General features: G+C 44.8%; 1 protein-coding gene across 1 annotated transcript; it reads right to left on the bottom strand.

The window, feature by feature from the left end:
• Window positions 1–3,184: 3,184 nt before the first annotated feature.
• ATPAF1 (ATP synthase mitochondrial F1 complex assembly factor 1) lies at window positions 3,185–14,405 on the bottom strand. The gene is made up of 9 exons (XM_080407680.1): window positions 14,174–14,405; window positions 13,723–13,831; window positions 13,103–13,153; window positions 12,317–12,379; window positions 10,858–10,908; window positions 9,001–9,048; window positions 6,808–6,903; window positions 6,098–6,205; window positions 3,185–5,225 (listed from the first exon to the last, which is right to left on the bottom strand). The coding sequence occupies exons 1-9, from the start codon at window positions 14,350–14,352 to the stop codon at window positions 5,031–5,033; spliced, it is 900 nt and encodes a 299-aa protein (XP_080263806.1). The 5' UTR covers window positions 14,353–14,405; the 3' UTR covers window positions 3,185–5,030.
• Window positions 14,406–14,891: the final 486 nt, after the last annotated feature.

Here is a 14,891-nt window from a genome sequence, read left to right as displayed (position 1 = left end):
GAAACCTCGCAGAGCAGAGAGCCCGCAGTCCCCGAGCCACCCAGGGTCCCAGCTGCAGGGAGGGAGGGCAAGAGTCACTTGGAAGAGAGGAAAAAGTCTGAGGGACAGGACTGGGGCGGGGGGGATGTGTTATTGTGAAGACGGCATTTGTCTGGCCCGGAGGAAGGAAAAGGGGGGGTTGGCCCCACTCCTGAAGGCAGGTGCATGACTGAATTTATCAGGGGGAAGGAAGCGGGGAAGGAAGCAAGCCTGGAGTGCTGGACTGCTCCATCGGACCTCACAGGCGGTCATGGAAAGAGGCCCAAGGTGGTGATGCAGCTTCAGGCTTGGCAGGACACAGCTGCACTGGTGGGGGGTGGGTGCTGCAAGCCCCCTGCAAGCCCCCACCAGCTGCAGCACCAGGCCAGGCTCTCCCTGGCCATGCGATGCCCCACACACCATGCACCCGACCAGCACAGCACCCCATCAGCCAGGAAGACGCTTGTTCCCAGGCGGGTTTTTAGGCTCTGCATGCCTGTGCAGACAAGACACAGCAAAAAGTGCTGTGGGTTTGCTCTGGTTATTCCCAGAGAGGCAAAGGACATGCCCAGAAAAATCTGCCTTGGCTCTGCAGCATCGGGAACAGCCTGTTCCCCCTCTCTGCCCCACTGAGCCCTGTGCAAGCTCAGGAGATAGGGAGTGAGAACTTCCTCAGCTGCAAATCAGAGGACACTGGAGTCTTGCCAGTTTCTAAGGCACAGGGGGAAAAAAAAAGATGGGGCACAGATGAAAAAGCACTGGACTCAGCATTTTAAGTGAGGGCGAGAACATCATCTTTCAGTCTGCACTTCCTTGATTGCTGTGACGGCCGCCTTTCACAATCCAGGGTGTCTCCCCAGGGAGCAGGATGGGCTCTAGGTTTCCAGCTGACACAGGGGTACATCTCCCTGGGGCGACAGGGGTGGGTGCGCAAGCCAAGGGGTTCGAGATGCTGATAATAAAGAGGCTTTGGTTGCAAAACTCGCTCCACTACTCCTAGCAGGAACTGCTTGCTCCCACATTCCTGGCCCTGGGCCCTCCTCCAGCCTGAGACAGACCAACAGACAGCCCTGAGGAAAGGAGGTTGTTTCTACAGGACCTGGTTCAGCCGTGAAGTCCTTGCCACAGGATGCTGCAGGAACTGAAGCCTACATGGGGCCACAGGGAAACCTGGGCTTCTCCTCCATGAACATGCCCACTTTAGGACTGGCTAAGGACAGATGCATCCAGCTCAGGAAGACCCTGGCCCACAAACAGCTGGAAATCAGCAAAGCAACCTGGAAAAGGATGTTTCCCCCCCCCCCAGGCAGCTCATCTAGGATCTAGACCACCAGACTAGGGCAGCCACTGGTCTCAGTGCATCCCACCACGATGCTGACCATCTAGGAGCAGCCTGGGCATCTACCATGGTTTTTAGCACAAAGCTCACCCCGAGCTCACCGCGCGGAGCAGACGGGCTCACGCAAGCTGTGTGCGCACTGGCAGCTCAGAACGAGGAGGCAAACCTTCCCTCTAGCGGCTGTACAGCACGCAAGCCTGTTACCTTCTCCCGACAGGAAGATTAGCAGCATTTCCACCAGCCCTTAGGCTCAGCACAGATCCTAAGCTCATCACATCTTACAAAACCCACGCGAGTTTTTAATGACTTCAAACTGGCACAGCTGCCAGTTTGCACAAAGCCACAGATGGAGCCGGGTGTCCATGTCCGTGCTGCGGCTTGCAGGTGCCCACCCGTGCCAAGGCTATGCCGGGCAGCCAGCACCATGGTTGATCCCGGGCACTGGGGCAACCACGCAGCCATGAAACACCACTGGCCTGTTTCTGCAGTAAGGATGCTTTATCAGGCCAGTTCTTCAGCTGAGTTACTCCCCCTTACAGCAAGCACTCAGTGGGACGGAGGATGAAGCCTCGAGTTTCTCTTGGACCTTTTTATGATGGGTCTTCATCCCAGTTTCAGCCTCACCACCACCACAGCAGCAGCCAGCACAGATCCGAGTGTGCTGTTCAAGTCCTAACTGTAACACAAGCACATGCATTAGCCTATGTTTTGCCAGAAGTACTGGATGTTTCCACTTTTCCATTTACAAATTAGGGAGTTTATTCACAGAGTGTCAAACTTGCAGCCACTGAATATTGAAACAACTGTTTTCCATGACCAAGATCCTCTGGTTTGATGATACAGCATCACAGAATATCGGCCCATCTGCTTTTACAATCTGTATTCCTACATGATGTTATAATCTGTAGGAATACAGATGACAATTTGTACACAGATCATACAGGAACACAGTAGGAAATACCTGTCTGAAGCTTCCCCACTCACAACAGTGTTTTAGCGGCACAGTCCATCAGACTGGCTTCACGGAGTCAACGCAGCAGGAACATTGTCCGGGGCTGCAGCAGACCCTGTCCCCAGCAGCAGATCTGGGAATACCTCCCAGGAGCACATGCAGCTTCCCATTTTGTAAACCCTCAGCTACGTCCCTGCCATTGCACATACAAATCCAGCCAGCTCTTTGCGCCTCTGCTCCTCAGGGAGATGCAATACAGCACCAGATCACTGACAGCAAGTCAGTCGTTTCTGTGCCAAGCGCTCTCACCCTGACTCAAGGAGGAAACGTGTTACGGCGTGCACTTCAAGGTACATGAATACACCTGCAGAAAAAAGCCTCTGCTCCCTCCATCAGTCCATTCCACCTCTGCCAGGGCCAGAAATGCAGTCTCTTACAAAATGTCTGCAGGCAGTTTGATCAACTTTGCCTTCTCAGTTTAGGTCTTATTTAAAAAACGTTCCAATCATGCAACGCCAAGAAATGTTTCCTTTTGTCTCTGCTACTTCTGTCTGTCTTAAAACCCTGGCGTTCTTAGCTTGGGATTAATCACGATGGGTTGAAAAAAAACCCACTCAGAATTAGAGGTAGTGATTGCTACAGCCTTACTCTGGAGACTTCGGTCTTTTATGCTGAGAAAGAGGCTCAGGTGTAGACTTGGAAGCCTTGAAATTCACTCCTGTTGCTCATCACTCACCCAGGGATGTTATATTACAGCTATATTAAAAATCAATATAGCAACTTTGACTTCTTCAAACCAGGAAGTGAATAATGAATCAAAACTGCCCTTGTATCAGCTAAGGGAAAATGATAAATGGAGCACAAATGCTACAAAATAGAAGTAGAAAGGCTCTTTAATAAAGGTGATTTGCTGTTCAGATTATCACAGCCCTGTCCACACCTCCTCTGATTATTCCCCTGCTATGCACACACTCACAGACCCGATACAATCAGAAACAAAAAGATGACATTACTAGGGAGCACGACCATCTCCCTGCAGCAAAGCCCCAAGAGAACATGTGCCTCTTTCAAGAACATCTTGTCATTTCCTGAATGGACAGGAGCTCACACCCAACGCGTATAAGTCGCTGCTAAAACAGACCCCAACAATAAAACCTTACTGTCCACCTTTAGTGATGACCTGAACAATGTTCTTGTCCAAAGGATGGGCTGAGGAAGTATGGAGTGACAGCAAGTATTACGGCACCAGGGCCCTCCAATCACACTAGCGAACAGACTGTGTCAGAGCCCTTTAAAACTAACCAAACCTCCGTATCAGGTCATGGTTAAGGGTAGCACAGAAAATCTGATACCAGCACTGCCGAAAAATCGGTCTTCCTCTAACAGAGAGACAAGCTGCCTACCCTTCTTGCCTCCGTGTCTTTGGCAAAGGAGCGGATGCTTGCTAGCTTCAGCAGGCTGACGGGAAGACACAGTGTGGCATGGATATAATGGATAATCCATACTAAGGGTGAATTAGTGCCAAGGTTTTGATGTGGACGTGGGAAATATTGCAGCATTGCTCCTGGGAAGCTCCTGGCTGTCCCCCCTGTTTCCTTGTCTACCTGTGCAATGGTGGTATGCTGGGAATCCACGCACAGGCTGCACACTGTACCGCTGCAGTATGCTCTTGTCCACAGACGCGCTGGCTGCCTCTGCTGGGAATGAAAACAAGAGAAGCTCGAAGCATGAATGCTTTGGGATTCTTTTGTTGAAGACAGGTTTAAAAAACCAAAGCTGCTGGAGTCTGTAAAGCCAGAATCTTACCAACATTGCTGTGTTAGAGCAGCTATACATATTTATACCACTACATTTTCTTCACTTAGCAATTGAGAAGCTGGTTGGTGGCTCTCTCTGTTACTATGCCACTCCACCTTGCTTTTATTACAGGTAGTGCCTTTCTTGAAATGGGAACATGAGCTATTTTATGCCCCTTCCAACATCATTTGTAGAGTTAGCAGACCAGATGCCAGTTTGAGAAAAATTAATTCTATGAAGCAGGCAGTAATTCCTCTACACTACTAAAAATATACAAAAAAAAAAAAAACAACCATGTTCATAGTATCATCCTCAAGAAAAACATCTCTAAGACAGAAACACAGCAACAGGATAAAATTGATGTCAACTAAGCAGCACAAAATTCCTATAACAAATCTAGTCTACACTCTATTTTTTTTAATCCTGAGAAAAACACAGGCCACAGTATACATCTGTATACGGAACCTCACATTCAAAGTAACAAAGAGGTGTCTGTTTTAGACCTTCAATCTTTTTTTCTTGATGGACAAGCCTGTATAAATTCCACACAGATTCAAAAGCACTGGACCATGCAATTATAATGGCAGAGGGCACTTAAAGTGCATTTACTAGCTCTGGTTCTATCACTTAATATTTCAGATTTCAAAAATACGGCATGCAGCACTAACAGGGCAGGAAAACGGCTCATTCTGAAGAAGTTACACTGAAGTACAGGGCTCCACTCTGGCAATTAGTTATTGTCCTTCAAGTGGCCCAAGTCCTCATCTTGCCTCAATGCCACACAGGCTTGACTACCACACGCTCCCAGGATGTCTCCACATCCTTTCTGGATCCAGACCAAATTCATAAACCAAAAGAGACAGGACCACCCCACCTTGGAAACCCCCTGCCTGCTGCTGGCTCGCTCCCCCCACAGGTCAGGCTCTACGACTTGTCAGAAACCTGACCAGGTCTCAGTTCTTTTCCAAGTCCACTTTGCTCAAGCTCTGCTATAACTGACATATATTTAAATTCACTAGATCTGTGATTGAAGGTCTCCACTAATTCGTAGGTCTCAGAACGATCCGTTGCATAGAAAAGCTGCACCTGATTCGCCAAGCACTGTGCTTCATGGACCACCTGTGAGTTAAAACAGAGAACGTGTTACCATCGGGGTTTGTTGTATTTGAGTATACCGCTGAAAAAGCCTCTACAGCAGCTGAAAGGCTGCGGTCCTACTCATCTCATGACTCAATTTCAAGTCACCTTAGTTTAGCAGATCTCTTAACAAACCACCTCCCTCTTGTTCCTGACCTCCTTACACACATTAGCACTGTGCCTTTAAACTACTCTTCTGCTAAGCATACACCTCAGAGGTCAAATATGTCTTTCATGACCCCTGCCCACTCTAAGGCACTGGAGATGCACCGAAGTCTCATCTTTCTTTTCTTACAGTTGACCTATTTGCAAAAATTGATTGTTTACTCTGAGACACAACAGGGCCTCTGCACATTGTTTCAGAACTGGTTTAAGTAGGTCAGTTAGAGGTGGGAAGCTTTAGCTATCTTGTTCCACCAGTACAATATCTACTGCTGAAACCTGACACAAAGCTCTAAAGGTCCCCTGATTTGGTAAGTAGCATTAAGCTTCAAAACACTGTTTTAACTTGTTGGCAGGCAGCAAGAGCTTTTATTTACATTTGCTTCCATTAATAAGAAAAGCAGAAGCATTTCTTTCTTTTTTTTTTACAATAAACTCTAATATCCAAAGTAAGAAAAAATAAATAAACACGAAAAAAAAGAATGCATGAGCTGAAATCACCAGATAGACAAAAGACTGATGATTTCCTTCTAGCTTTTCCTAGTATTAAGTAGATTAGGTTAAAGAAATCTAGTAAGACCATTCTTTGGGAAAGGGTCTTTTAAAGGCTTCACCTGGATTTGGTTTTAATTCAAACCTTAGGAGGAGTTGCAGCATAAAATGAAGGAAGCCAATGAGCAGATTTCTCTTACCAAGAACTTGGAGTCCATTTCTGCTGTCATCAGTACTATCCCTTTTTCCTTCTGCAGCTCAGGATAATGGTACAAGACCAACTGGCTAGGAGCAGTTTCACCTTGCGTCTAAGGAGACAAAGAAATCCGTTTGTATCCCATAAAGAACTTCAGCTCGATTGCAGATTTGGAGGCTTGATTACAAAACTTTGAGTATTAACTGCTATGGAAGCAGTCATTTTTCAGGACTTAAAGCTCAGTTTCAATTAAAAGTTCATTATTCCCGGTATTTACAGAAAACAAGGGATTTGCAGAGTTAGGGTTGGGTTTTTTTTCTTGACTAAAGACCACTTTGCATTTAAAAGAACCCACAATTTCCAGAAAAAAACATTTCATCTTACAGCATCTACTGATATTATAAGTAGCTTGCACAAACAGGTCTAAAAAAAATGGCTCTTGCTTCTATTTTGAGACTACTTGACCTCTGCCTCATTCTTGTTTAGAGACACACGCAATAGCCATAAATTTACCAATTTACCTGTAATTTACTAACTGACTCAAAATTAACTTACTAATTTACTCAAAATCAATGGCAGTTTTTCCCTGACAATTCTTTTAAGCTAGACAACCTGTTTGTTAAACTAGTTAGCAAATATTATATGTTGCAATATGCTGATATTATATATTTCTGGATCCTAAGCCATTTTTGGCTTTTTATTTCCACCACTCACCTGAATGTTTATAAGGGAAGTGAAGTGCAATTCTGTTCCTGACCACTGCCCCACAAAGAACTCATAGCCTTCTTTTCTTGGCAAAGCATATAGAAACTGCAGACAAATGGTTAAAAAAAAAATCATAATTCTTCCTTTCATAGAGCAAAATGATGCCCATGTCATGCTGGCCTCCAGCATGAATGTTTTAGCGAGAGAACCACAACAGCAAACAGGGTTTCTTTGCCCCACCAGGAGTGATAGGACACTGGCAGGACCCAGACTTCAAAGCAGACAGTAAACCAGCGTTACCTTATCAGTACTATTTCATTAGCAAGCATGTTGGCACATATTTTTATCAGTATTACACAACACAGACAAAGGAAAGGACAGTACAGAACATTCGGACTCCGAATATTTTTAATTTTGGTTTTGTTTTCATTTTCTTTTTGTTCAGTCCTAGAAAATTAACGGCAGAAATAGTCAAATATAAGATAAGGAGGATTCAGAGTATTTAATTCTGTAATTTCACCAACTATTCCAGAACCGTCAGCAAGCATTTTTTCTCTAGAGATTTACAGTCTATTCAGCTCCACAGGCTAGGGACTTACTCATTTTCCTACACCAAGAGAAAGGACAACATGGGAGCAGAAAAACATGCAGGATACCAGACTAAATGTCAATACACTTTACAGAAAGGCACTTAAAGCTATAGATAACTTTCCAAGCTCCAAGCAGCTCAGGAAGCCAGATACATTTGACCTTGCTCTTGGCAAGTGAAATATACAGGACCAATCCATCCACCCAGTGAAGTCTCCCATTCAGTTCTACAAAAGCGCTCCTCTCAACACAGCAAAGTCTAGCTACTTGGTTTTCATAAAGGAATGAAACATTTCGTTTCTGTATCAGCACAGTGAAATTTGCACAAAGTCCATGCTTCAGTGCACAAATTACTTTAACAACACATTATTTTCAACAGAAAACAGTATTAATCCAGCAGCACAGGGTACGCAATTGCAGAAAGATATCCTTTTGCTTGTTAACCGTCTTGCTCTTTTGTAGTTCAACTTCTTAGAAGCAATAAAATGCACATTCACACAGGAATCTTCTAATTGAAGCTGACAGGATATCCACCAACCCATGTGAGAAGGTATGAGTGGATCTGCAAGATTTGGGTTCATTCCTGAAATAACCGTATTACTTACTCTCAGTATTTTATGCTTTGTGTGCTGGCATACACCTAAGACACAACCCACAGAGTATTTACTCTATGTCTATAATAAAGGGTTCGACTACACCCAATTCCCCCCTTCCTTCCTGTCACAGCTGTTGAATTACAATGTTCTGCAACGGAACTTACACTGCTGAATTCTGTGCATGCCATATAGTCTTTCTGGACAACTCACACTCCCTTACAGACAGAGTTGCATTATGGACACAGCACAGTGCCTGCCCAGTATGGCTTCTACGCAAATACCTACTGGCTTACCAACGTTTACCTATCACAGATCACCAGCGTGGTGAAGAAAGAGTGGCTATGCACACTTGTGATGAGGAAGAGCAGGCTAATAGATGACAAGGTTCAGTTCTTTCTGTGGACGGAACCCCAGCATACTGGTTTCTTGTCTTTTTCCCTTTCAAATACTCCTGCCTATCTTCACTGCCCGTAAAGAGACGTAAAAAGAGGAGCAACTCACACCAACCGTTAAGACAAAAGAACTCACTTTCTCCACGTACATGCAACGTAATGCCACAGTGACACATGGCTATAGCTAACAACAGTATCTCCAGGCTGAAGCAAGGATGCTTTATGCAATAAGGAAAGATATGCGGGAACATTAATGAAGCTGGCCTAAAAGGTTTGGCTCTTTGCAACACAGCATGGAAGAGACTTAACCACAAGACACAAATTAATGCAAAACGGACGCGGTAGCTAAATTCATTCCCTGGGAGATTCTGATTCTGTGCTCTCATTTTCTGAAACCTACATCTCATGCACCTAGATATCTGATCGCTAGATCAAACTAACACAGGTGAATAGCCATTGCTTTTATCTGAACGCTAAGACAAGCATTTGAACACCTGGATTTTACTAATCAAGCTGATAGAGTAAGTCTGAACACAGGAGGCTCAAAAGCTTACAAATTTGGCTTTAGAGAGGAGAAATGCATTACAGCTATACATCCGCGCACCGTGAGTCTCTGCCATACGTACCGATGGACATTTCTGGGCTCTTTTCCATATTAAATCAAACTTCTCTGCCTTTAGGGAAGGAAAAAGAGAAATCCAATTTTCGTAACACAAACATGGAGGCACAGTTATTCAGAATCATCTCATTAACCTTTACAGGGTACAACTTCCACCTACAGAAGGTCTCGCTGTGGGAACAGCTAACAATGAGTGTGTGGAAACCTGTATTTAGGTTTTAGTTACCTAAATGTCATCGTATCCCATTTTAACAATGCTGTCTCTAGGATGCAGCAGCAAACTCCTTGGATCCAAAGCTTTATTCCTTGGAGGTGGGGGGCCCACACCTCAGGCTTTCATTATGTCCTCTTTCAGTAGCAGCTCCACTGCACCATGTGGTATCAACAGTTGAGCGAGACAACACATCCCTGGCCTCAAATTGTGGATTTTACATCACAGCGATCTGTTCTTCAGTATTAAAATACAGAATAGATATTTTCTCAGACAACATACCGCTTTGTTTTATATGAAAACCACAAATGTTATTTGGTCAACCCTGATGAAACCTGGCAAATCTCATTCACGTGTTCTCTGCATTCCCCCAGATCTTTTGCCTGCTCTTCTCTTCCCAGCACCATACATTAATACCTGCTTTAAGGTGTTCAGGAAAGAAAACATATGCCATTCATCAACACGGAATTCCTCCATGTGTGCTTTTGAGCACTTGAAAATTATGTGAGGACTTTCTTCCAACCAACAAAAAAGCTTCTGGCAAAAGACAGAGGTTTTTTTTTCCCCCAGTGACACCCTGAAGTACTTCCTAATGTGCCTGGCATCTGGTTTGCATTAAAGCCCTAAAAACTTCCAAAGCTCCCCAGACCAGTGCACCGAAGAACAGTGCCAGCCCCACTAACGGAAGACCTATACCATGTTAACTGGAGTCCCTGGCTTTGGCCCTCTGCTACAGTAAATGTGCAGTTCCAACTATTTTCACAACATCCACATGCTGGGAAAACTGAAACACAAAGCTGCCTGACTTCAAATCCCACATTGCCAGTTTCAGAGCATACAGCACTTCATACATTTAGAATACAGCCTCCCGCTGACTTCAGTTGCAGCTCCAAGGGCCAAATACAATTGCAAATCAGACCCCAGATCTAAATGAGGTTTCAAGAACTCAAGGAACACACAGTTCGTGCCCAGCTGTGAAAAGACAGATTTAAGAGATCACGATTGCCGAGAAACTCTGAAGCAAAGAATAAAAAGAAATCCCCAAAGTGAAAAAAATTCCTGCAGCCTAACACAGATTAACAACAATTTATATCTGGTAAAGTTATCAGGAATAAGAAATATGATCTTATCACAGGAAGCACCATGCAAGCTCAATGGAAGGCAGTGCTGCCAATAATTTTACTATGAAAGTAAGTCACAAGTGATTAGCCACGTGCAAGTTATTAGGCAAGTGCTCTAGTACTGCCATATTAAACTTGAGTCAGCTGTCCTTGCTGCAGGGAAGAGGGGAAAGAAACAAGCAACTCTGAGAAAAAATGGTGTGAAAATACAAATGCTATCTTAGAGATACTAGGGCCCCATGAACAGTATTGGATACTAATAATAAAAAATGCCTGGGAATTCAAGCCAGGTGTGCAGAAAAAAGTACTAGCTTTACTGAGACTGACGTAAGTGAGAAAAAAAAAGCATACGCATTTTTGGAAACAAAAGCCCTTATTTGGGGCAATGAAATCACTCAGTCCGGAAAGAAAGTTTGTTCTTGGAACCTCATTTTCCTTCCATGACCGCTTTTAAAAGCAACAGAATCACAGTTAGAAAGGAAAACTTTGCACAGTGGCCTTTCAAGCAGGTAACTACAGGTGAACTACTTACAGGAATGACAGCATAAACTGTATCTTTTGCAGAAAAATACTGATTCCAAATCTGTAGGAAACAAAGGAGGTGAGATACTGTTAAAATCAAGCACCTAGCAGTGATATTAAATGCTTTAAAATTCATTCCATTTGTAAACTAACCTTTGTAGGCACTTTGAGAAGTCATTTTTCAATCAAGTCTGAGTTTCCTGCTAATGCAATACACTTCTCCTAAGGTTCCAGAGTACTTGTACCAAATGACAGATTTCAGCTAGATACAAAAGAGCAGTGGGCTCAGAGATGGCTCAAGATTCACCAGCCATCAGAAATGCTTCTTACAGTTTTCCCAACAATCACACTAATGTTTTCTAGAAGGTTTTAATTTGGTGGGTTTTCTTAATAAAGAACATACAAAATATTTTCAACAGAAGACATGCCTTCGCACAACGCTCCTGTGTTCACAGTCTTTTCCTTCACCACAGCAGGATGGCAAAAGCTCAAAGTCCTTAATAAATGGACAAGCACAGGTAAAAGCCCATAGTTCAGGACTTTTTCAGTGGCTCTTCCCCAGTCCCACGCAACTAACAAGGATGGTCAGTAAAATGTTTCATCAATGAAACCAAGATAGAGGAACTCGAAGGAAACTCACGACTCATCAGATCCACTCCTTGCTATAACTGGTCACACACCATCCCCTGCAGAGCATGTAACTGCTTCCATAACGTTCTCACGCTATCAGGAAAGCAGCTAGGTTTCTGCTCTCTAAGTCATGCCAGAAAGCTCCTTCATATGTGCTGCTCCCCTTAACTGATCATGCCAACAAAGTTTCTTGGCATACAGTCTGAGAAGGAAAAAAAAAACCCCAGCAGATCCAATTCAAGCACTCAGAAATGTGCAAAAGATGTGACTTATAACTGGAAAAAAGGGAATACAGTGCAAAGCCCAGCCAACTTCAGAAAGAATAACTCAATTCACACCGTTCTTCAAACAGACCCACCCACAATCTTCTTACCCTAACCAACTTCAGTACGAGTATACAGGCTCCTGAACAACAGATAATGCAAACAAAGGTACAAGGTAGCAAAAGCTTTGGTTTTACTCCTGCAAAACAGATGCAGCATAATCTATATGAGCTACTGCTAGGATTTCCCTTCACCTGGCTCCAAACCTGACAGGAGCTTGCTAATGCCAATTCAACTGCTACACACTAAGTGGCAACAATAAGAATTACAGTAGAGACAGTTTTTGAATGATCAAGTCCAGATGTATTAATTATCAAGTGAGTACATCCTAGGTGGACTTACCTATATGGAAAGAACTTTACCTCCTACTATTGATATGCATGTGAATGTGCTTTTTATAAATATACATCCATAGCTGTGTTTTATTTTTCAGTCAAAGTAAAGTCTCTATTCTTACATATAGATTCCTATTAAGCACGGATGTAGAGCAAACTTCATTCCATTTAAATCCATCACCTGTTTTATCTCCTCCGCTGATTTTTCTTTCACCATCTCAACATTAAGAATTGAATCAAGTGTCTGCAAGAGAAAGCATAAGGAATTTGGCACGATGACAGTTCTCTGATTCAAATGAAAAACCAGAATGAATAGATGTAATTACAGACAACAAAATCAAGCTAGAGGAACTTAATTCAATTTACAGGGTGACTTAGTCCTCTTAATTGCTAAAGAAACTAGTAAATCCCATACAGTAACACACTGAGGACTGGATTCACATATTAATGCAGCATAGAAGATTCTTTCAGGACACAGAACACATTTTGCTCCAGTTGTGCAGATCTCTACTGAAGCTGCAAGATGTGCTGCAGCCTTTTGCCTTCAGCCATCTCAGACACATGCTTCGTTGGCAGATTTACACCGGAACTTTGCCAAGAATGTGAAAGAGAATAAAACCATTTTCTTGTCCCTCTGATGGTTGGAAATATATTTGTGTGATGCAAAGGCAGCTTAACCCTTTCCATTTATTACTGCCAATATTCAGTACAGATCCCCTCACTAGTAGGAACTTCCAGGGTGTTAGAGAGAAAGGACAGGATAATAAAAACCCAGAATGCCCGGAGCTTTAAAACTGAATACAATCCCAATAGTAAATTAAAATCTTATGCTCAGGTACAGCATAAGGAACGTCAGCTTTATGTCAAGAAGCTCTTGGCTGAAGCACTGATGGTAGCAATACAAATTAATCTACATCCTTGATTTGACAGTACGTCCTTTCCTAACACTTAGGTTTGTTTCCCTTACCTTATCCTTTGTGAATCCTCCCTTTGATGCCTTTGTGCCCAAGCCATCTGCCTGGAAGAAAACATTCTTCTTTAGTTTTTAATAGCTGATGCTTTAATACAATTTATTTGGCTTCCCTGCCACGAATAAAATGCCTGCTGACGAAAATATCCTGGGCGGGAGCTCAAGTTTAAGATACTTGAAGATCACTGCAGTGCATTTCTAATAAAATAAATGATTGATTCGGAGAAGTAAATAAGAAAATGAGTAACTTCATATGACTTACAAATTTCAAGGCCAAAAAGGATTAGTTAAAAGCAAATCGTTATGCATTTTGGATCCAGTATTATTGAACATTTCTCTTGCTCTCACTAAAAAGTGACAGATGTGAGATCACGTCACTCCATCTAGCCAAACTAATCTGGAACTAATTAAACACTTAAGGCATCAAGCACAGAATTCACACTCTAAAAAACAGCAAAATACTACACTGGAATACAGAACAATACTTCTAGCCACCAGAGTGTAAAATTCTGAGGCTCCTTACTGACAGGAACACTGTGATTGTAGCATTATGCTGATCCTATACCAATGCCATTAGAGCTTTAATATACGTGAATTACAAAGAAAACTGGCCTTGCCTTTTCCTCCATGCATCTGACAAATTCTCCTTGACTGGAATATCCCACGGGCTGCTTTTTCACTTCATGTCTTTTTTCCATACGGGATTCAAACACATCTGGACTGGATCTGAATCGGGAAAGGAACTATTAAGAATACTGGGTGATGAACGCCATTTAGCCTTTTAAAATGTTTGCTGTGATGCCGATTCACGTTCTCAGCCCAGTCAGTAAAACTCTCTCAAGCTGATCATGTTGGGAGATGCCTTGGTGCCAACTACACGTGAATTTCAAGGCAGCATCTGGCCTAAATGGATTAATTTTCTCGTGAGCGTGGGAAGCTACAAATGACCTCGCGCCACCCCAAAAAAGCCCAGCTCCCCGGCACCCCCTCTGCCCAAAAGGCAGCTCCCCCCACATCCCAGGCCCTGCTGGACCCCTGCCGCCCCCTCCAAGGCCCGGGACCCCGCACCTCCGCAGCTCCTGGATCTTGTGCCGGTACTTCCCGTAGAAGGGGTTCTCCTCCAGCGCCGCCTCCCCCGGCCCCGCCAGCTCCCGACACGGCGGGGCCAGCAGCCCCAGCGGACGGAGAGCGGCGCGGCTCCGCAGGGCCGCCCCCCGCCCCCAGGCCTGCAGCAGCGGCCCCGCCATGGCGCCCGCCCCGCCGCGGTCCGTCCGCCTCAGCGCTCCGCCCGCCGCGGTCCGTCCGCCTCAGCGCTCCGCCCGCCGCGCCGCCCCGCCCCGCCGTTCCGCCCCCGCAAGGAAGCGGCCGGAGGCGCAGACTGGGAAAGGAACTTTTATTTAGAGAAATTAAAAAGTCGCGTTACATGATCAAAAGCGCGGGGTTCCGCGGCTCAGACCCGGCGGGGCAGGGAACACCACGATGCGCGCCCCTGACAGCTGCCTGCGGAGCTCCGGAACTGAAAACGGTACAGCGCTGTCCCCACGCTCCCTTTCCTTTCAGCCATGGCCTGTTTCTCGAGGGCGGGCAACCAGCGGGCAACCAGCGGGCAACCAGCGGGCAACCAGCCCCCTCAGGCTGCCATCCAGCCGCCCTCTGGAAAGCCACGGCCTGTTGGCATGAGCCACAGCACATATCTGGGCAAGCGTTTACTTAGGCCAGTGGCCTTTATGCCCTCCAGCATCTGCAGCATGAATAAAGCACGGGGAGGCCGGCCAAGCCCCCGCAG

Source organism: Falco punctatus (assembly GCF_963210335.1).
Source record: "Falco punctatus genome assembly, chromosome: 11".
In the NCBI taxonomy this organism is placed as follows: domain Eukaryota; kingdom Metazoa; phylum Chordata; class Aves; order Falconiformes; family Falconidae; genus Falco; species Falco punctatus.
The sequence above is the reverse complement of the archived record's forward strand: the minus strand, read 5'-3'. Positions and strand labels throughout refer to the sequence as shown.

Coding starts and splice junctions, on each gene's coding strand:
- ATPAF1 (XM_080407680.1), bottom strand. CDS start 14,352: ATGGCGGGGCCGCTGCTGCAGGCCTGGGGGCGGGGGGCGGCCCTGCGG. Junction 13,832..14,173: donor AAGATCCAGGAGCTGCGGAG/GTGCGGGGTCCC, acceptor TTCCCGATTCAG/ATCCAGTCCAGATGTGTTTG. Junction 6,206..6,807: donor CTTCCCTTATAAACATTCAG/GTGAGTGGTGGA, acceptor TTGTCTCCTTAG/ACGCAAGGTGAAACTGCTCC.